This window comes from Pecten maximus, chromosome 6 (assembly GCF_902652985.1).
Source record: "Pecten maximus chromosome 6, xPecMax1.1, whole genome shotgun sequence".
Taxonomy (NCBI): domain Eukaryota; kingdom Metazoa; phylum Mollusca; class Bivalvia; order Pectinida; family Pectinidae; genus Pecten; species Pecten maximus.
This window is the reverse complement of record NC_047020.1, coordinates 9792982-9816176: the sequence shown is the minus strand read 5'-3', so window position 1 is coordinate 9816176 and position 23195 is coordinate 9792982. Positions and strand designations below refer to the sequence as shown.

General features: G+C 38.5%; 1 protein-coding gene and 1 long non-coding RNA gene across 2 annotated transcripts; one reads left to right on the top strand and one right to left on the bottom strand.

Annotated features, from left to right (window-relative positions):
* Nucleotides 1-1484: 1484 nt before the first annotated feature.
* On the bottom strand, nucleotides 1485-3457 carry LOC117328909. Its single transcript, XR_004533079.1, has 2 exons — nucleotides 3241-3457; nucleotides 1485-1654 (listed from the first exon to the last, which is right to left on the bottom strand). It is a non-coding gene; the product is annotated as an uncharacterized LOC117328909 (long non-coding RNA).
* A 260-nt stretch (nucleotides 3458-3717) lies between these two features.
* Nucleotides 3718-20666, top strand: LOC117328905 (heat shock 70 kDa protein 12B-like). Its single transcript, XM_033886517.1, has 5 exons — nucleotides 3718-3901; nucleotides 4727-5073; nucleotides 15160-15384; nucleotides 15521-15695; nucleotides 16200-20666. The coding sequence occupies exons 2-5, from the start codon at nucleotides 4750-4752 to the stop codon at nucleotides 17258-17260; spliced, it is 1785 nt and encodes a 594-aa protein (XP_033742408.1). The 5' UTR covers nucleotides 3718-3901; nucleotides 4727-4749; the 3' UTR covers nucleotides 17261-20666.
* Nucleotides 20667-23195: the final 2529 nt, after the last annotated feature.

Genomic DNA, 23195 nt, shown 5'->3' with positions numbered 1-23195 from the left:
CATGTTTCATCCTTAGTGACAAATCTCTGAAGAAAGATGGCAGGATTTTCCTCAAAAAGGTTAAGATTAGCATGTGATAATGTGCGCCTAGTGTGCTTCTGATCAACTGTCGGAAGTCTTCGTACCCATCGGGCCAAAAGCCTCTCATTGTCAGATGCTTGGTCAGAATGGAATGTACTCTTTCCCGTGAAATGCCAAATCTACTGGCTATATATCTCTCTGTGACTCGTCTGTCAGTCATAACAATAATATGAAACAGGCAATACCTGCAAAGAGCGAAGCTAGCTAGTATGCCAATGTATAACATAAAAATATAGTGATAAACGTTTCGCCGTTTGATAACGAGAAAGTAATAATAACCGGAAACCAGAGAGACTTCTGAAGATGCTATTTCTCAGAAACTTGTGAAATGCTTTGTAGTATGTATGGTCAATATCAACATGCAAAGAATTTTTGAATTTGCAGGAATGTTTGTGAATTGGTTATCTCCATTGCTTTGTGCTGACTTTCAAAACCCAACATTTTTCTTTTTTATTTTCTGTTTGGGGTTGACCATTTGGAATTGTTGTCGCCCTTGGTTTTGCTTAGTACAGTATGTGTGATCATTACCAGAGACATATGAATGATTTATCGCATATAATGTGTTTATATACCAGACATATATCTCTGTATATACCTAAAATGAGAGTTTTCTAACAGCATGTCAACTGTAGGTATATGGCCCCATGTAGTTGAAGGATCAAAACATGACATTGAATACATGCCAATTATTTCCATTGCTTCATTTCAACCATACTTGTATGTGAATGTCCAAATGAATTGCTGCTTTCACTTCAGAAAGTGTAGCCCAACCATTATTGAATAGCTTATGTGTCCTGTATGTGGAATTAGAAATTGATGTTTTGAACCATTTTATTTTTTTTTTTAAATCTTCCCAGAAAATCCAGTTTTTATACATATCTGTACAGATGTGCTTTCTCAGTCTTTGAGAAAAATCACCATGTAATGATCATGTAATGATAAACATAAAATTGCATCACTTCAACAGCAATGGTGAACATGTAAACTTGATTCACAGGGGCATGTCTAGTCTTATATTTAAAAATAAATACATTTTGTAGCCAGAAATAGCTATATGTTAATTTATATAGGTATTTCTAGCTATTTTTTTTTAATATAAGACAAGACATGTCCCTGTGGTTGATTAGAGGAACAATTGTTAAGTTCCAATGTAGACAGAGCTATAACCAAGACACTGGACTGTTAATTGTCTTTGATTATTTTCCCCTTATTAGCCTTGGTACAAAGTAGAATAAACAGTGAGCTTAAATGAGAAATTTAAAATATGCAATACCCAAACCTGTATAGTAATTAAAACTATAAAGTGCAGTACAGTACAGTACAGTACAGGTCTAACAATGTTATGTCTAGTTATAACCAGAAGTGGATCCAGGATGGATAAAAAATCTAGACAACAGTTACAATTCAGGATGTCAATCGATTTTATTTCTGCTTAATTTCACTATCAATATAACACTTGAGAAAGATGTAGTATTTTGTTGTTCATGGTGCAAATTCAGCAGCTCATATCTATGTAGTTGTTGTTCTAGCCTCTTTATTTCAGCTACTGCTGACAAAACTTCCGAAACTGTATCTGAAAAATACAATAGCTACAAATGTTGGTTTTTTTCATATTTTTCATTTAATGAAAACACTCTTAAGCTAAAACTTTCATTTTTCTACATGTCCGGAGTATGCTTTTACAATATCTCAACAAATAGGATGTATATATTCTATGTATGTGCTATTCCCCACCCTATACATGAAGTCTTTTGACATGCTTGCTGTTTACTTTATAGACACAAAAATAGAAAACATACATACAATCATTTTACATGTATTTTAATTGGTAAATTAGAAAGCTCAGGATTCATATCAGGCAACGTCATGGATGTTAGAATACTCAGGGGGTGGGGTCGGATAAGATATGTTTACTGATGGTGGATAAGGTCATGGATTAATAACACTCAGGGATTAGATTAGACAGTTTCACAATTTCACTTGTATTATATTGTAGTTACCGATGTTTATTATAGAGGAAGGAAAATCAAATGCATACAATTAGTCAAGCTGTCACACCATTATGTTTGACTGGTTTATAGATTCAAATGTGGTTTATTAAATATTTAGTTATAGAATATTTTCATTTTCACTAAATGCCAATATGATAATCAACAGGAAAGTGTTCCATTAAAAAATATCACATTATCATTAGATATCCCAAATATTAGTGCCAAATGGAAGCATTTCAGTAATATACACATTTCATGTGGCAGTACATTAAGTAATCTGTGAGGGGAAAATAAGGTTAAGTGTGAATCAGATGTAGTTTTGCAACATTGATATTGTTGATAACAGTAACATAGCTGGTAACTACAATGTAAACTTAATGTCTCTACCAACCTTATGTATTTACTGTGTTCTATAGTAGAATTAGAAATACAGTAAGCTTTGAGAGATTATCATCTTTTAATTAAAACTGGTATTGGGCACCATTGATACATGTATAAGGCATGATCTAAACAATATTACAATTATACATATTTATTGAAAAAAAGCTTAATTTATGGTACATCATTACAAACAAAATCCTACTTTCAGTTTTGAAATATCAAGATGGACTGAGAAATCAATGGAAACAAATATTTTGGCATACTATAGAAATTGATAGCTAATGAATTTGATATAACCACATGGACATGTCTCGTCTTATATTTTAAAAACACCAGAAATACTTATATATAAAGTCTTCATATAGGTATATCTGGCTATTTTTTTTAATATAAGGCTAGACATGCCCCTGTGGTATAAGTTAACTGTAATAAAAGCATGCATACATGATGAGTGTGTTTCAAATGGTATCAGATAGCCCGAGTTTCCTCTGGCCCTAACACTACACCAGACATACATATCAGACTGCAGTATAACGTTAGGCAAACCTTGCCACGAGAAAGTGAAAGTACACTGTTGATGACTAAATACATGAAGACAAGATTCCAAACTTTCGCAGTAAATACATGTACTACACATACATGTACTACACATACATGTACTTCGTTACACTAGTCTTACTGTACAGTACACAAGGGTGACATTACCTTGTTGCTTCTACTTTCGTTTTCACATACTTTTGTACGCCTTCACCCACCCCCAGCTCATTTTTATGTCGCTTTTACTTACGTTTTAGGTTCCATGAATTGTAGAATATACAACACCGCCTTCCAATCTATCAGGGTATCGGCCGTAACTGTTGCCAGTTCCCCACGAGCACGTTTTCACCATTTTCTGTTTACATATGTATTCTCGCGGTGTTCAACTGAGGTCCGACAAGCTTCGCTGCCCGAAGAGCTTCGCTCTTATCATGAACATTATTGACCATTTCTGGGGTTGCAACATTGACAAGTCTTCAAAGACGGAGGTCATCCTCAAGGCTCTGTCGGCCGCGTTTAAATTCCGCCGCACATCTACTAATTAACAACGAATATAAGCATGCATACCCGTGAACAAAATCAACATACAAAATGTACATGTATACCTGATATGAAATGAAAAGCCGTGGATACAATGGAAGTCGAAACTAAAACATAAAGATTAAATTTATTTTAGTCGTAAGATACAATCTTGCTTTACTGTTGCGTTTCATCGACTATACAATTTTGATATCGGGTAACAAGGTAATTCAGCGTAGCCACCTGATCTTACCGAGAATACCGAGAATTCCCGATGACGTGTACCGGCCGACAGACACCGGGAAGTGAGTTGACGACTATCTAATATCGACACAGAAGAAAGACGACAGAGAGAAATACACGTTCTACATCTCGTATACACTATAAACAAGGTAAATATCAATGAGGGTGTACGTAGACGGGTCAGGGAGTTTCTTGTTATTGCAGAACATATTCAAGAAATACAGACAGTGCTCGAATGAAATAGGGGAAAACCAAAGACATTATATATTACAATGATACGTTTGATTCCCGTGTTGGGGATTTCCTTATTATGCGATACGTACTTTCGTTTTGTATATTAAATACATTATAGACATTACATTGCCTATTTAACTTCCGATTTCATGTTTGTACATGAATTTTAGAATCTTATCTGCAATACATAAATCGTAACTGATAACGGCCTACTGCTTTACACATAACTTAAACATTACACATTGGCAGTATCTATGCAATGTCTAAGTGAAATTGTATTCAGAGAAATCACTGTCTGATTTGATTCAGACTGCCGTATGATTGCATGCATGACGGAATACAAAACAGAGTTCAAACCAGTTTACAACATTACTGATATTATTCCCTTCAAGCATTGATAGAAAACAGGAACAGACTTTTGGATTCCAAAAGATTTCAAGTCGATTGCTTTGAGGATTTTTAAATGCTATTAATTAACAAAGTATCTTCATTGATAATGTGGCGCTGTGATAAGACACAGGACTCGAACGTCCTGTCAACTAATGATTAATGTACTACAAAAATGGCAGCATTTGGTCTCAAAAAACAAATGCATCACATGTGGTTCAGGCTCACCCGTTGGATTATGATGAGGCGAATGTAGTGGGTGTCTGTGTAGGTACATTGTCTTAAAATTCAATATATTTATCTGCAGTTATAGGCATATATACGTCAACCATTTTTATTTTCTTCACCTATAGGCAAGTGAATTAATTCCGTCACCATGGCAACGTGCATAGAGGAAAAAGACAGTAAGAAGTTGATAGTAGCCGCCATTGATTTCGGTACTACATATTCCGGATATGCCTTCGCATTTAGAAATGACTACGCTAACGACGCGCTCCGTATCCAGGGAAATACTTGGAATAGTGGATCTCGTGTTGGAATCTCCCTTAAAGCTCCAACATGCGCACTCTTCACCCCAGAACAGAAGTTTCATTCATTCGGGTTTGATGCCGAAGACAAGTATGCAGACTTGGCTATTGACAACGAGCACCAGGACTGGTACTACTTTCGGCGCTTCAAAATGATGCTTTACAATAATCCAGTAAGACTTGTATATCCTAATTGTATTAGTTTGCATATGATGATTTTTAGTGCGTGACCTAAGACTGTAATCTTTCAATGTTATACAGGCCCCATACCAGAACTATACCACAAGTAGTCAGAAGTGGTTAATAGACCAAGTAATTCTCAACATTGTAAACTGGCATTTGAACAAGGAACACACCCATCATTTTTTTTCAGAATTTTATTATACCCTAATAACATGTATATTTTCGCTTTATACTGTGTGTGAACATTTCTGTGTTCATTGTTTGTGAAATATTCGGTCTGTGTTATTTATGCATGAGTAAAATATTCGGTCTGTGTTAACTGTTTGTGAAATATTCGGCCTATGATTAATGTGCGTTAAATATTAGGTCAGTTCTCATTACTCGTGAAATATTCGGTATGTGTTAACTGTTTGTGAAATATTCGGCCTATGTTTAATGTGCGTGAAATATTAGGTAAGTTCTCATTACTCGTGAAATATTCGGTATGTGTTAAATGTGTATGAAATACTCGGGATGGTTACACTGTGAACTATTAGGTCTGTATGAACTGTGTGACATGCTCGGTTTATTTACACCGTGTGTGAAATAGTCGGTCTGTGTTAACTGTTTGTGAACTATTCGGCCTGGTTACACTGTATGTGATGTATTCGGTCTGTGTTAACTGTTTGTGAACTATTCGGCCTGGTTACACTGTATGTGATGTATTCGGTCTGTGTTAACTGTTTGTGAACTATTCGGCCTGGTTACACTGTGTGTGATGTATTCGGTCTGTGTTAACTGTTTGTGAACTATTCGGCCTGGTTACACTGTGTGTGATGTATTCGGTCTGTGTTAACTGTTTGTGAAATATTCGGCCTGGTTACACTGTATGTGATGTATTCGGTCTGTGTTAAATCCATAATGTGTGTAAAAAGCTTGGTATATGTCCACTCTGGGTGAAATATTCGTTCTGTGTTACTACGTTTGGTTTGGTTTATTTTGTTTAACGTCCTATTAACAGCCAGGATCATTTAATGACGTCCCAGGTTTGGAGGTGGAGGAAAGCCGGAGTACCCGGAGAAAAACCACCAGCCTCCCAGAGGTGGAGGGCTATTGATAAGGTGTCGGGACACCTTAACCACTCGGCCACCACGCCACCAGAGGTGGGGGGCCATTGATAAGGTGTCGGGACACCTTAACCACTCGGCCACCACGCCACCAGAGGTGGAGGGCTATTGATAAGGTGTCGGGACACCTTAACCACTCGGCCACCACGCCACCAGAGGTGGAGGGCTATTGATAAGGTGTCGGGACACCTTAACCACTCGGCCACCGCGCCACCAGAGGTGGAGGGCTATTGATAAGGTGTCGGGACACCTTAACCACTCGGCCACCCCGCCACCAGAGGTGGAGGGCTATTGATAAGGTGTCGGGACACCTTAACCACTCGGCCACCACGCAACCAGAGGTGGAGGGCCATTGATAAGGTGTCGGGACACCTTAACCACTCGGCCACCACGCAACCAGAGGTGGAGGGCCATTGATAAGGTGTCGGGACACCTTAACCACTCGGCCACCACGCCACCAGAGGTGGGGGGCTATTGATAAGGTGTCGGGACACCTTAACCACTCGGCCACCACGCCACCAGAGGTGGAGGGCTATTGATAAGGTGTCGGGACACCTTAACCACTCGGCCACCGCGCCACCAGAGGTGGAGGGCCATTGATAAGGTGTCGGGACACCTTAACCACTCGGCCACCGCGCCACCAGAGGTGGAGGGCCATTGATAAGGTGTCGGGACACCTTAACCACTCGGCCACCGCGCCACCAGAGGTGGAGGGCCATTGATAAGGTGTCGGGACACCTTAACCACTCGGCCACCGCGCCACCAGAGGTGGAGGGCCATTGATAAGGTGTCGGGACACCTTAACCACTCGGCCACCACGCCACCAGAGGTGGAGGGCTATTGATAAGGTGTCGGGACACCTTAACCACTCGGCCACCGCGTCACCAGAGGTGGAGGGCTATTGATAAGGTGTCGGGACACCTTAACCAATCGGCCACCACGCCACCAGAGGTGGAGGGCTATTGATAAGGTGTCGGGACACCTTAACCACTCGGCCACCACGCCACCAGAGGTGGAGGGCCATTGATAAGGTGTCGGGACACCTTAACCACTCGGCCACCACGCCACCAGAGGTGGAGGGCCATTGATAAGGTGTCGGGACACCTTAACCACTCGGCCACCACGCCACCAGAGGTGGAGGGCCATTGATAAGGTGTCGGGACACCTTAACCACTCGGCCACCACGCCACCAGAGGTGGAGGGCCATTGATAAGGTGTCGGGACACCTTAACCACTCGGCCACCGCGACCCCTAGTGTTACTAAGTAGAAAATTGTCTGTCTGTGTAAACTGTGTGTTACATATTCGGCCTGTGTTACTGTGTAGGAAATAATCTGTCTGTGTTACTGTGTAGGAAATAGTCTGTCTGTGTTACTGTGTAGGAAATAGTCTGTCTGTGTTACTGTGTAGGAAATAGTCTGTCTGTGTTAACTGTGTAGGAAATAGTCGGTCTGTGTTACTGTGTAGGAAATAGTCTGTCTGTGTTACTGTGTAGGAAATAGTCTGTCTGTGTTACTGTGTAGGAAATAGTCTGTCTGTGTTAACTGTGTAGGAAATAGTCTGTCTGTGTTACTGTGTAGGAAATAGTCTGTCTGTGTTAACTGTGTAGGAAATAGTCTGTCTGTGTTACTGTGTAGGAAATAGTCTGTCTGTGTTAACTGTGTAGGAAATAGTCTGTCTGTGTTAACTGTGTAGGAAATAGTCTGTCTGTGTTAACTGTGTAGGAAATAGTCTGCCTGTGTTAACTGTGTAGGAAATAGTCTGTCTGTGTTACTGTGTAGGAAATAGTCTGTCTGTGTTACTGTGTAGGAAATAGTCTGTCTGTGTTACTGTGTAGGAAATAGTCTGTCTGTGTTAACTGTGTAGGAAATAGTCTGTCTGTGTTACTGTGCAGGAAATAGTCTGCCTGTGTTACTGTGTAGGAAATAGTCTGTCTGTGTTAACTGTGTAGGAAATAGTCTGTCTGTGTTACTGTGTAGGAAATAGTCTGTCTGTGTTAACTGTGTAGGAAATAGTCTGTCTGTGTTACTGTGTAGGAAATAGTCTGTCTGTGTTACTGTGTAGGAATTAGTCTGTCTGTGTTACTGTGTAGGAAATAGTCTGTCTGTGTTACTGTGTAGGAAATAGTCTGTGTTACTGTGTAGGAAATAGTCTGTCTGTGTTACTGTGTAGGAAATAGTCTGTCTGTGTTACTGTGTAGGAAATAGTCTGTCTGTGTTACTGTGTAGGAAATAGTCTGTCTGTGTTAACTGTGTAGGAAATAGTCTGTCTGTGTTACTGTGTAGGAAATAGTCTGTCTGTGTTACTGTGTAGGAAATAGTCTGTCTATGTTACTGTGTAGGAAATAGTCTGTCTGTGTTACTGTGTAGGAAATAGTCTGTCTGTGTTACTGTGTAGGAAATAGTCTGTCTGTGTTAACTGTGTAGGAAATAGTCTGTCTGTGTTACTGTGTAGGAAATAGTCTGTCTGTGTTACTGTGTAGGAAATAGTCTGTCTATGTTACTGTGTAGGAAATAGTCTGTCTGTGTTACTGTGTAGGAAATAGTCTGTCTGTGTTAACTGTGTAGGAAATAGTCTTTCTGTGTTACTGTGTAGGAAATAGTCTGTCTGTGTTACTGTGCAGGAAATAGTCTGTGTTACTGTATAGGAAATAGTCTGTCTGTGTTAACTGTGTAGGAAATAGTCTGTGTTAACTGTGTAGGAAATAGTCTGTCTGTGTTACTGTGTAGGAAATAGTCTGTCTGTGTTACTGTGTAGGAAATAGTCTGTCTGTGTTAACTGTGTAGGAAATAGTCTGTGTTACTGTGTAGGAAATAGTCTGTCTGTGTTACTGTGTAGGAAATAGTCTGTCTGTGTTACTGTGTAGGAAATAGTCTGTCTGTGTTACTGTGTAGGAAATAGTCTGTCTGTGTTACTGTGTAGGAAATAGTCTGTCTGTGTTAACTGTGTAGGAAATAGTCTGTCTGTGTTAACTGTGTAGGAAATAGTCTGTCTGTGTTACTGTGTAGGAAATAGTCTGTCTGTGTTACTGTGTAGGAATTAGTCTGTCTATGTTACTGTGTAGGAAATAGTCTGTCTGTGTTAACTGTGTAGGAAATAGTCTGTCTGTGTTACTGTGTAGGAAATAGTCTGTCTGTGTTAACTGTGTAGGAAATAGTCTGTCTGTGTTAACTGTGTAGGAAATAGTCTGTCTGTGTTACTGTGTAGGAAATAGTCTGTCTGTGTTACTGTGTAGGAAATAGTCTGTCTATGTTACTGTGTAGGAAATAGTCTGTCTATGTTACTGTGTAGGAAATAGTCTGTCTATGTTACTGTGTAGGAAATAGTCTGTCTGTGTTAACTGTGTAGGAAATAGTCTGCCTGTGTTAACTGTGTAGGAAATAGTCTGTCTGTGTTACTGTGTAGGAAATAGTCTGTCTGTGTTAACTGTGTAGGAAATAGTCTGTCTGTGTTACTGTGTAGGAAATAGTCTGTCTGTGTTACTGTGTAGGAAATAGTCTGTCTGTGTTACTGTGTAGGAAATAGTCTGTCTGTGTTACTGTGTAGGAAATAGTCTGTCTATGTTACTGTGTAGGAAATAGTCTGTCTGTGTTACTGTGTAGGAAATAGTCTGTCTGTGTTACTGTGTAGGAAATAGTCTGTCTATGTTACTGTGTAGGAAATAGTCTGTCTATGTTACTGTGTAGGAAATAGTCTGTCTGTGTTACTGTGTAGGAAATAGTCTGTCTGTGTTAACTGTGTAGGAAATAGTCTGTGTTACTGTGTAGGAAATAGTCTGTCTGTGTTAACTGTGTAGGAAATAGTCTGTCTGTGTTACTGTGTAGGAAATAGTCTGTCTATGTTACTGTGTAGGAAATAGTCTGTCTGTGTTACTGTGTAGGAAATAGTCTGTCTGTGTTACTGTGTAGGAAATAGTCTGTCTGTGTTAACTGTGTAGGAAATAGTCTGTCTGTGTTACTGTGTAGGAAATAGTCTGTCTGTGTTAACTGTGTAGGAAATAGTCTGTCTGTGTTACTGTGTAGGAAATAGTCTGTCTGTGTTACTGTGTAGGAATTAGTCTGTCTGTGTTACTGTGTAGGAAATAGTCTGTCTGTGTTACTGTGTAGGAAATAGTCTGTGTTACTGTGTAGGAAATAGTCTGTCTGTGTTACTGTGTAGGAAATAGTCTGTCTGTGTTACTGTGTAGGAAATAGTCTGTCTGTGTTACTGTGTAGGAAATAGTCTGTCTGTGTTAACTGTGTAGGAAATAGTCTGTCTGTGTTACTGTGTAGGAAATAGTCTGTCTGTGTTACTGTGTAGGAAATAGTCTGTCTATGTTACTGTGTAGGAAATAGTCTGTCTGTGTTACTGTGTAGGAAATAGTCTGTCTGTGTTAACTGTGTAGGAAATAGTCTTTCTGTGTTACTGTGTAGGAAATAGTCTGTCTGTGTTACTGTGCAGGAAATAGTCTGTGTTACTGTATAGGAAATAGTCTGTCTGTGTTAACTGTGTAGGAAATAGTCTGTGTTAACTGTGTAGGAAATAGTCTGTCTGTGTTACTGTGTAGGAAATAGTCTGTCTGTGTTACTGTGTAGGAAATAGTCTGTCTGTGTTACTGTGTAGGAAATAGTCTGTCTGTGTTAACTGTGTAGGAAATAGTCTGTGTTACTGTGTAGGAAATAGTCTGTCTGTGTTACTGTGTAGGAAATAGTCTGTCTGTGTTACTGTGTAGGAAATAGTCTGTCTGTGTTAACTGTGTAGGAAATAGTCTGTCTGTGTTACTGTGTAGGAAATAGTCTGTCTGTGTTAACTGTGTAGGAAATAGTCTGTCTGTGTTACTGTGTAGGAAATAGTCTGTCTGTGTTAACTGTGTAGGAAATAGTCTGTGTTAACTGTGTAGGAAATAGTCTGTCTGTGTTACTGTGTAGGAAATAGTCTGTCTGTGTTACTGTGTAGGAAATAGTCTGTCTGTGTTAACTGTGTAGGAAATAGTCTGTGTTACTGTGTAGGAAATAGTCTGTCTGTGTTACTGTGTAGGAAATAGTCTGTCTGTGTTACTGTGTAGGAAATAGTCTGTCTGTGTTACTGTGTAGGAAATAGTCTGTCTGTGTTACTGTGTAGGAAATAGTCTGTCTGTGTTAACTGTGTAGGAAATAGTCTGTCTGTGTTAACTGTGTAGGAAATAGTCTGTCTGTGTTACTGTGTAGGAAATAGTCTGTCTGTGTTACTGTGTAGGAATTAGTCTGTCTATGTTACTGTGTAGGAAATAGTCTGTCTGTGTTAACTGTGTAGGAAATAGTCTGTCTGTGTTACTGTGTAGGAAATAGTCTGTCTGTGTTAACTGTGTAGGAAATAGTCTGTCTGTGTTAACTGTGTAGGAAATAGTCTGTCTGTGTTACTGTGTAGGAAATAGTCTGTCTGTGTTACTGTGTAGGAAATAGTCTGTCTATGTTACTGTGTAGGAAATAGTCTGTCTATGTTACTGTGTAGGAAATAGTCTGTCTATGTTACTGTGTAGGAAATAGTCTGTCTGTGTTAACTGTGTAGGAAATAGTCTGCCTGTGTTAACTGTGTAGGAAATAGTCTGTCTGTGTTACTGTGTAGGAAATAGTCTGTCTGTGTTAACTGTGTAGGAAATAGTCTGTCTGTGTTACTGTGTAGGAAATAGTCTGTCTGTGTTACTGTGTAGGAAATAGTCTGTCTGTGTTACTGTGTAGGAAATAGTCTGTCTGTGTTACTGTGTAGGAAATAGTCTGTCTATGTTACTGTGTAGGAAATAGTCTGTCTGTGTTACTGTGTAGGAAATAGTCTGTCTGTGTTACTGTGTAGGAAATAGTCTGTCTATGTTACTGTGTAGGAAATAGTCTGTCTATGTTACTGTGTAGGAAATAGTCTGTCTGTGTTACTGTGTAGGAAATAGTCTGTCTGTGTTAACTGTGTAGGAAATAGTCTGTGTTACTGTGTAGGAAATAGTCTGTCTGTGTTAACTGTGTAGGAAATAGTCTGTCTGTGTTACTGTGTAGGAAATAGTCTGTCTATGTTACTGTGTAGGAAATAGTCTGTCTGTGTTACTGTGTAGGAAATAGTCTGTCTGTGTTACTGTGTAGGAAATAGTCTGTCTGTGTTAACTGTGTAGGAAATAGTCTGTCTGTGTTACTGTGTAGGAAATAGTCTGTCTGTGTTAACTGTGTAGGAAATAGTCTGTCTGTGTTACTGTGTAGGAAATAGTCTGTCTGTGTTACTGTGTAGGAATTAGTCTGTCTGTGTTACTGTGTAGGAAATAGTCTGTCTGTGTTACTGTGTAGGAAATAGTCTGTGTTACTGTGTAGGAAATAGTCTGTCTGTGTTACTGTGTAGGAAATAGTCTGTCTGTGTTACTGTGTAGGAAATAGTCTGTCTGTGTTACTGTGTAGGAAATAGTCTGTCTGTGTTAACTGTGTAGGAAATAGTCTGTCTGTGTTACTGTGTAGGAAATAGTCTGTCTGTGTTACTGTGTAGGAAATAGTCTGTCTATGTTACTGTGTAGGAAATAGTCTGTCTGTGTTACTGTGTAGGAAATAGTCTGTCTGTGTTAACTGTGTAGGAAATAGTCTTTCTGTGTTACTGTGTAGGAAATAGTCTGTCTGTGTTACTGTGCAGGAAATAGTCTGTGTTACTGTATAGGAAATAGTCTGTCTGTGTTAACTGTGTAGGAAATAGTCTGTGTTAACTGTGTAGGAAATAGTCTGTCTGTGTTACTGTGTAGGAAATAGTCTGTCTGTGTTACTGTGTAGGAAATAGTCTGTCTGTGTTACTGTGTAGGAAATAGTCTGTCTGTGTTAACTGTGTAGGAAATAGTCTGTGTTACTGTGTAGGAAATAGTCTGTCTGTGTTACTGTGTAGGAAATAGTCTGTCTGTGTTACTGTGTAGGAAATAGTCTGTCTGTGTTAACTGTGTAGGAAATAGTCTGTCTGTGTTACTGTGTAGGAAATAGTCTGTCTGTGTTAACTGTGTAGGAAATAGTCTGTCTGTGTTAACTGTGTAGGAAATAGTCTGTCTGTGTTACTGTGTAGGAAATAGTCTGTCTGTGTTACTGTGTAGGAATTAGTCTGTCTATGTTACTGTGTAGGAAATAGTCTGTCTATGTTACTGTGTAGGAAATAGTCTGTCTGTGTTACTGTGTAGGAAATAGTCTGTCTGTGTTAACTGTGTAGGAAATAGTCTGTCTGTGTTACTGTGTAGGAAATAGTCTGTCTGTGTTACTGTGTAGGAAATAGTCTGTCTGTGTTACTGTGTAGGAAATAGTCTGTCTGTGTTACTGTGTAGGAAATAGTCTGTCTATGTTACTGTGTAGGAAATAGTCTGTCTGTGTTACTGTGTAGGAAATAGTCTGTCTGTGTTAACTGTGTAGGAAATAGTCTGCCTGTGTTAACTGTGTAGGAAATAGTCTGTCTGTGTTACTGTGTAGGAAATAGTCTGTCTGTGTTACTGTGTAGGAAATAGTCTGTCTGTGTTACTGTGTAGGAAATAGTCTGTCTATGTTACTGTGTAGGAAATAGTCTGTCTGTGTTACTGTGTAGGAAATAGTCTGTCTGTGTTACTGTGTAGGAAATAGTCTGTCTGTGTGAACTGTGTAGGAAATAGTCTGTCTGTGTTACTGTGTAGGAAATAGTCTGTCTGTGTTAACTGTGTAGGAAATAGTCTGTCTGTGTTACTGTGTAGGAAATAGTCTGTCTGTGTTACTGTGTAGGAAATAGTCTGTCTGTGTTAACTGTGTAGGAAATAGTCTGTCTGTGTTACTGTGTAGGAAATAGTCTGTCTGTGTTACTGTGTAGGAAATAGTCTGTCTGTGTTACTGTGTAGGAAATAGTCTGCCGGTGTTACTGTGTAGGAAATAGTCGCGTTTGTATTATTCGGTCTTTGTTCATCGTGTATTAAATATCTGATCTGTGTTAATTGTTTGGTGGGATATCCAGTGTGTCTTCACTGTGTGTGTGATATTCCGTTTTTGTTTACTGTTTGTGAAATATTCGGATTATGTTCACTGTGTATGAAATATTCGGTCTGTGTTCACTATGTGTGAAAGATAGGTCTGTGATAACTGTGCATGTGTAAAATATTCGGTCTGTGATCACTGTGCATGTGTAAAATATTCGGTCTGTGATCACTATGCATGTGTAAAATATTCGGTCTGTGATCACTGTGCATGTGTAAAATATTCGGTCTGTGATCACTGTGCATGTGTAAAATATTCGGTCTGTGATCACTATGCATGTGTAAAATATTCGGTCTGTGATCACTGTGCATGTGTAAAATATTCGGTCTGTGATCACTGTGCATGTGTAAAATGTTCGGTCTGTGATCACTATGCATGTGTAAAATGTTCGGTCTGTGATCACTATGCATGTGTAAAATATTCGGTCTGTGATCACTGTGCATGTGTAAAATGTTCGGTCTGTGATCACTATGCATGTGTAAAATATTCGGTCTGTGATCACTGTGCATGTGTAAAATATTCGGTCTGTGATCACTATGCATGTGTAAAATATTCGGTCTGTGATAACTTTGCATGTGCAAAATATTCCGTCTGTTTTCACTGTTTGTTAAGTATTCGGCCTGTTTACACTTTATTTGAAATATTCAGCCTGTATTACTGCATGTGAAATTTCGGCCTGTGTTAATGTCAGTAAAATTTCAGCCTGTGTTCACTATATGTGAACTATTGGGTCTATGTCCACTGTGTGTGTAATGATTAATCGATGACTTGGAAATCTCGGCTGTTTACATGACGTGTACTTTTTTGTTTTACTCCAGTATACTGGGTTCGCACTTAGGCGTATTGAGTCTACTTCGACAGTAATGTCACCGACTTCATTTTGCCATCGCTAATGATATAATTAACGCTTCAGTGTAGTTCTCTACCCTTGGTAAATTTCTTTCTAATGGCAATGTTGTATACATACAACAATGCTTATTTCATTATTTATTGCAGCATCATGTTCTTGTTTACAGCACATTTCCCGTCAGTCCACAATTGAAGATGACAAAGGTAACATTATGAACGCCATGGAAGTATTCTCTTCGATTATCCTGTACTTACGAGGACACATGCTACGTGCAATGCACGCGCGGTCAGTGAGTGAAGGGATAATGGATGACGAGGTTCACTGGGTTCTAACAGTCCCTGCCATCTGGTCGGATCAGGCTAAGCAGTTGATGAGGGAGTCGGCCAAACAGGTACATTTATATATATCATAAGACAAATGTTAAACGGAAGTTGTTCTTGTTCGGCAGTAGCACTCCCTGCTCTGCTAGAGCTCTTTCAATGTAGTCTATCATACATTAAAAGAAATATCTGTGATTATTACTTTAGGCAGGTATCAAATCCGATCACCTCGATATCGCTCTGGAGCCAGAAGCAGCCTCGATATATTGCAAGCACATCCCCGTCGGGAAGCGGGGACAAGAACAATGCAGTGAAGACGAGGATATGACCGGCCTGGAGGCAATACGCCCAGGCACGAAGTACCTGGTACTGGATGCTGGGGGTAAGTAGTGTATGGGCTACGTTATTCCATTAAGTGGTATGGGCGGAATATTATAAAGTCTTCTGGAACATCTTGGATTCTTCTTCATCTGATCGTGTCAATCACGCCACTTTTGTCTTTCTGAAGCATGGTAAAAATGGTGTTATGCAGTTACACAATCGTTGAAGAACTGCTGCTTGTTACATATGAAATGTGTGTGGATAATAGAATCAGTTCGTATTATACTACCTGAAGTGAAGTGCATCTTGGTTGTCAAAAGACAATCTTATGATAGAATTCCATGCGTTAATTGCCGCTATATGATTGCATGATAAAAGGAATATGTAGTAATATATTTTGTATGATACTGTGTGTTTTCCATACCCCTCATTGGTATTCCACATGGAATCTCGCGAAGAAAAATTTCAAAATTTCAAAATTAATTGTTTTTATACGATGCTAAAGATAACAGTTTTAGGAAACATTCACTATTTTGTTTCTATCCAATACATTTGTCTGTTCCAGGTGGTACTATAGACATTACTGTCCAGGAGGTTCAGGGAGATGGATCTCTCCACCAGGTCTACATGGCGAACGGAGGAGACTGGGGAGGGACCAAGGTAGACGAGGCGTACGAACAGTTCCTTGTGGAGCTGGTAACCCCTGATGTATGGAACGCATTTAAATTAAACAACAGGGACTCGTATCTCGATATCGTTCGCGAATTCGAAATTAAGAAGCGGACTATCACGCCAGAAATCGACCAGAAGATTACATTTAAAGTTCCAATTGCTCTCAACGAGGTTTACCAAGATATGAAAGGGGAGGAACTACGCATGTCTGTGTCAGAGGGACGTCGAGGCAGAAAAATGGCGTGGATTGGGGACAAATTGCGCGTTGATGCCTCTGAAGCAAAGAAGTTGTTCGAAACTGCGTGTGAGGCGATTGTAGAGCACGTCGAGCGGATTTTTGACCAAGAACACGCTGCTGGAACATCCGTTATTCTGATGGTTGGAGGGTTCTCCGAGTCACCAATGCTTCGATACGCCGTCAAACAAAGATTCGGCCGTTCGAAGAAAATTGTTATTCCACAAGATGCTGGTCTGTCAGTCCTGAAGGGAGCAGTTCTGTTCGGATTCGACACCAAAGTTATATCAACTCGTGTGATGAAGCACACTTATGGCATACAGGTTTTACATGGGTTTAGACAAGGCGACCCTGAAAATACCAAGGATATCGTTGAAGGGAAAGTATATTGCAATGATCGATTTAGCAGGCACGTTGCAAGAGGACATTCGGTTAACATAGGGGAGGCAACTGAGTATCGAGACTATATACCCCTGACAGATGACCAAAGGACGCTTGCCTTCAAGGTGTTTACATCAGAAAGGGATGAACCCACGTACTGTGAAACTGAGAACTGTACCTACATCGGTAAGGTGAAGGTTGATCTCCCGATGGATGTCCCAAAATCAGAGCGCGAGGTGTTAGTGAGGCTGAGGTTCGGTGGCACAGAGCTTTCAGTCGAGGCAAGTGTCCGTAAAACAGAACAGACAACAAATGCAAAATTCGACCTCTTGGAGTGATGCATTCTTACTGCATTTCGTTTATCTAAACCTCATTCTGAGATAACTTATACTAAAACTTTGGCACGATGATAATGGAATGCGCCATTCGTTTTTACTGAAGTGGAGTTATTTGGCTACAACAGGCTCCCAGTGGTCTAGATTTTGAAAACTGTTTTCAAGGGGTTGAGACATATCCACCTATTACATAAATGTACTTCGCTCCTTCTTAATGAGACAAGTAAACTCAGATCACTTTATTTCCCTATGAAGATTTCGGGTCGCGTTGTTCTATTCTGAGAGGAAAATCACCTATTGCCAGCGTGTGAAGACATTCACTGTTTGCATTGGCGATCTAGTTTTGTACCTCCCAAACTTTAATGCTCTTTGATTTTGTGAATTGTTTAAAATTGTAGTAATACACAGATGGAACAGCTGATTTAAGTGCTAATAAAAATGCAAGTACAATGCAGACAGTTGAGAAAACAGAACACTGACCCGCCCGATGGCACCGAGATCATGACCTATGTAGCGCAGTAGCGGTATCTCGGATAGGATATGGATATCATTTCAGTGAGCAAGGCACAGGCGCTTGCATAGAAAATGTAATTAAAAATGATATGGCAGTGGTGTGTTTACTCTATAAAGTACAAGGCCGGAAACTTCGTCACGAGCGAAACGGCACTCCACTTAACTTTAATCAACAGTTTAAACTGACACTACGCATACTATATATTACCGTCATCAAGAAACTTTCATTTTTAAGCTACCGTGTCACCCAATATGAATTACATCCAAAACACAATAATCCGTGAAAACATCGCCGATTTCCTCCTTCTAGACACCATTTTGCAAACTGCTTCCTTAGCCTGTCCAGATTCTTCATTTACATACGGGGTTGAAAGGTCATGCGTTTTTAGAATCGACTGTCGCCAGGCGCACTTTTAGGGGTCATCTCAGCATTCTTTAATTTACAGATGTTAGAACGCCGTTTGTGAGATGATGGCCTAATTAGCATGTTAGTATGTTAGTGATGAGATAGTCCTTTCCTTTTCTCCAACTGCATGGGGGAGGTGTGTGTGTGTTCTGGCGTTGGTCGTAAATGCTTAAAATTTCTGGCGTTGACACAAAATAACCACTGGAATTACTCCCAAAGTATTTTCAGTTTTTTATTCAGTTTCTTTATTATGTACTAAGCAAGCCCTACAGCTACCTTAGCGTTGAATGCTTACACATGCAATTACACTTATCCAAATAACTCATCAATAACGTAATGCGATGTACAACATGGAATTACATAGATACACAGCATTACGAAGAATACTTTGCAATGCGTTAATTCTTTGTCATTGTTGACACTAAGTCGCAAAATGATATCAAGTTTATACAAATCGAAGTCAAACTCATCCTTATTATATCGATTATCACACCATGTAAATGTATTTTGGAGTCCCGCGTCTTGTACATGTATGTATTCACGGAATTTCAGGAAATATTAAATTTAACATTATGGGACTTATTACTTTAAACAAAACAGCTGAATAGAACGAAAAGTTGATGGCTAAGCCTAAACAAAATGGAAATAATAAAATGTCTGTCCTCCTCATCTGTAATGATAAATAAACAGGTCTGAAGTAAGAAATGTTGGTATATGTTCCATTTTTCCTATTAAAAATAACCTGTTGACAGTCTTATTCGTGACGTGCTTTTCTTTCTTTTTGCACTTATTTCAGCAAACTGACGAGAGTTAATCATGTAAATAAGCATTTTGTTCTACCTTACAAAGTATGCTAATTATTTAATTTTCTTGTATGAAAGGCCTATACCTACTCATTTATGTTATTGCAGAGTAGGGATTTTATCCTGACTTCATTTGCTTTTCCTGTACTGTCAAATGCGGTGCGTGGGACACGTTTAAACTAGCGAGAGTAGCTGACTGACTGGCTGCTATTCCACTACTGTGCACATATGTGTGATAAGTAGAACAATATTTCGAAACGACGCATTTACGACATATCGTTACCTTTTACTTGTCATCCAGTTGCGACCGAATTTTGCAGTCTGGCGGTGGGAATTTTAAATTGGTTAACATATATATATATATAAGGATTGATTGTCAATTTTTTATCCAATTAACCAATACTACTTGTCAAGTTTGTAACTATAAAACATACAATTAATCCAATCATGATTAATGACTTACTGAGGTTAGTGAAATGTCTGAGTCCCAAAGCTAATTATTACAGTACACAGTTTATGTTTTTTTCTGTTATTTGACATCGTAATACACAAAGAGAGAGACAATTTCGTTCCTGAATTGCCATACGCGTATGCATGCAAGTGGCTTGTATTAGTTTAAACGCAAACTTATTGTATAAAGATGAATTGTACATACTTAGTATTTACTTTTTTGTTTCTTTTCTAATGATTATTCATTTATAAAGTATGTGGCGGATCACATGATAATCACGTGATCTGGAATATTTTGTATGTTAACACTATGTAAGTGTTATTATTACTTTTGACATTTTAAGATAGGTTGGAACATCACTGGCGCGTGCTTGAACTAAGAAAAACTGTAAAATGTTCCTTCAAGGAAACATATCATTTCTACCGTTTGGTTTAATTGAGTGGTCAGTTCAAACACAACGCCTTTGTCATCGGCCAGTTCAAGATCAGACAGCTGGCGATCAACACGTACGATTCAAGCTTTACTAATAAACGATTCGGGATATCTATTTAGGAATAAGCAGAAGTATTTGAAAAATATTTATTATATGCAGAAATCATTAGATGGTTTTGTAAATTGGTGTTACATGTAGCTATTCTTGTATTTGTGATTATATACCATTTATGCAAATAAATAAATTTATGTTGTACATCGTAATATTATGTATGTGTGTAAAGTAGCCAAATTAATGGAGTGAATACTTATATAACACGGCTGAAGTAAATCGAGTTCTCCCACAAAAAAACCCGTAATCGATGACGGTAATATGACACGATGGAGGGGAACCAAGTACACCCACACATGATCCGACATCCAATCAGACAGTCGGATTCATGCCACGTGGTCATTTCTGATATTTACTTTCGAAAGACTGGTGCTCGGAATTTCGTTGTCCCACTATCCCAACCTTCGTTTTAAAAGCTGTACTTCATCTCAGGCGTAGATTGTGCTCCACTTTTTTGGCTATATAATAGGCGTAATTTGTGCTTATGTTGTAAATAATATCAAAATACTGTATGTGGTTGGCGTATTTTGCGCTCCACCTTTTTGGCTATATACTATCAAGATATTGTTTATGTTGTATATAATATGAAGATACTGTTTATGTTGTAAATATGTTTAGGCAGCATGGCCGACATTGTTGTTACCATGCCTGCCATGTTATTCGTCATTTAATAAAATGACATTTACTGGAAACAGTTCTTCTCAGTTGTTCTTGATATATACTTGTGACTCTTTATAGGTAGCAAAAAACATAGCTAAGTCGTGACTTTGTTATCGTGATGAAGATTTAGACATAAATATATTTATATGTCAGCGGTGAATCATATTTAAGTATCTATGATTATATAAATCACATGTATACATGTATAATAACGAGCGCGATGGTGTAATTGAATCTGTTATTAATGTTGTATCTTATAATGTTGAAATGTGCCCTTTTGTTATCACGGGCTGTTGAAATCATATCGAGAAAATGCTATGGTGAATTGGCATCTAACCTTTCTTAGGGTGAGTTGTTATGTTTGTAGCGGACCACTGTGAATGATTGTTAACATTTCCGTATTATAATATACTGTCATTAAGGATAGTTTATGACAAATCAAATTGTATGATATGAATAATGTGATTAGCGTGATTCATTGAATACAATTAGTATTGTCACAATATTATTATAAATCATTCTTTGACTATTTTATCATGATTTGTAAACTGTATTGTCTGCGATAAACAGCACGTCTTCTAGATATATTTGTAGACAATTGCCTTTTATGGTTCGGAATAAACACATGAAATGGAAAAAATGACGTGTATTTGGTAATTTCTACATGTGACATAATGATCCTTTAAACGTTCTAGTGTTATGTTTACCCATTGTTACTGACAAACAGTCACATGTATAGTCAATGGACAGAAGTATGTATACTGCATTCTCCAGATAGCGGCGATTTGTTAACATGTCAAAGAGACATTCACGGGGTCGGGGCTGTTGAATTGGCAGTCTTTTCTCCAGCACTATTCAATAACTGTCTCGCTGTAAAAAAAAAAAAAAAAAAAACTGATGATGGTTGTTTCCACAAGATTGAATTTGTTTACTATTTCCTTTGAAGTCTGCTTGCTTTTCATTGAAACATAATCTATATTGTGATTTCCATTATTTTATTTCCATCACATGAGCATCACGGTAATGAATGCTGAATGTTCGTGGCAATACTGCCTCAGTTGACGTCAATCATTTCCTTTTTCTTCGTGGTCAGATCTTCTTGTGTATCGTTCTATGACTTTGAGTGGTGTTGACGGTAATTTTCACTCTATTTGACGTCACAATTACTTCATGAACGTTAATATCATCCTATATTTGAAACCTTTACGAAAATGATTATAACAGAAACACTGTAGCTGTAATTGTATGTACCCAACTAGCACATTGGGTTTAGAAAAAAAAAAAAATAGAAGTAAAATACCAGTTTATATAAATGTCAAAGTAGAGACTTGATGAAGAAATTATCTTTTGTGCACGTATTGACCACCATACTATAAGATCAAATTAGATAGGAAAATATTGTTGCGTAAATCAAGGTAAACTTCAGAAACGGCAGTCAAAAAACAATGAAATTGCGTTCAAAATTGTTGTCAAGCGCTGCCTACTTTGACACTGTTTTGACTATTCGACGCATTTTCTTTTCTATTTTACTTTTCTGATGTCTTAAAAGAAGGAAATAAACAACTGAATGATTTCCTGTTGAATATAACATGTTCCCGACGTATTGGTATTGCACTCATGGAAAATACCAGTATTTTGTCATACTCGTGTCTTGGCTTGTTTTGTTTAACGTCCTATTAACAGCCAGGGTCATTTAAGGACGTGCCAGGTTTTGGAGGTGGAGGAAAGCCGGAGTACCCGGAGAAAAACCACTGGCCTACGGTCAGTACCTGGCAACTGCCCCGTGTAGGTTTCGAACTCGCGACCCAGAGGTGGAGGGTTAGTGTTAAAGTGTCGGGACACCTTAACCACTCGGCCACTTGTGATAAATAGCTTACGTCATGTGACAGAATATTACGATATTTTTCACTCGTGCTTCGCTATTCGATATTCTGTCATACTTGTGAAATATTCAATATCCTCCATATACCGTTCTTCACTTCTACGACAGTAATTTTACAAAAGTGCGCATATAACGACCAAATGATATTCGAGTCATATATGATATGCGACCTCCGCTTCGGTGTCTTGTAAATATTGTTTGTAGGTATTTGTTTCTAGTGTCATTGTTTGTTGATTTTTTCCGTAAACAACTAAAACTAAAAAACAAATAAAACTTTTTAAGAATTCATATCAAATATGTTAGCTTCTACCAATATTTTAGTTGATGTCCTTATAACATTGTTTGGTAACACGAGCGAAATTTGTTGTGTAATTTGATAGCAGTAGTTATAAAAAAAGCAACCTTTTAATTACCTGAATACATTATCCCACCTAAGGGAAAATTAGAATGGTATCTTAAAAAATTTGATTGGTTTTAAACATACCTGATTGGCGTTGCTCAACTTATTCAACGCTCAGCCTTTCAGGATCTATATAAAAAGAACAGGTGTCTACAATGGTTGTCCACATTTAGACCACATTACTTAGAGTCATTCTCACAAGCAGAATAATCTGTAAAAAAAAGAGTAAATCAGTAGATGCTAGGCCATTATTTACAAAGACTTCTTCGATAAAATGCT

Excerpts from the sequence above, each read along its gene's own strand:
- LOC117328905 (XM_033886517.1), top strand. The coding sequence starts at position 4,750 with ATGGCAACGTGCATAGAGGAAAAAGACAGTAAGAAGTTGATAGTAGCC. Across the intron at positions 5,074-15,159 it reads TGATGCTTTACAATAATCCA|CACATTTCCCGTCAGTCCAC; the intron begins GTAAGACTTGTA and ends TCTTGTTTACAG. Across the intron at positions 15,385-15,520 it reads TGAGGGAGTCGGCCAAACAG|GCAGGTATCAAATCCGATCA; the intron begins GTACATTTATAT and ends TTATTACTTTAG.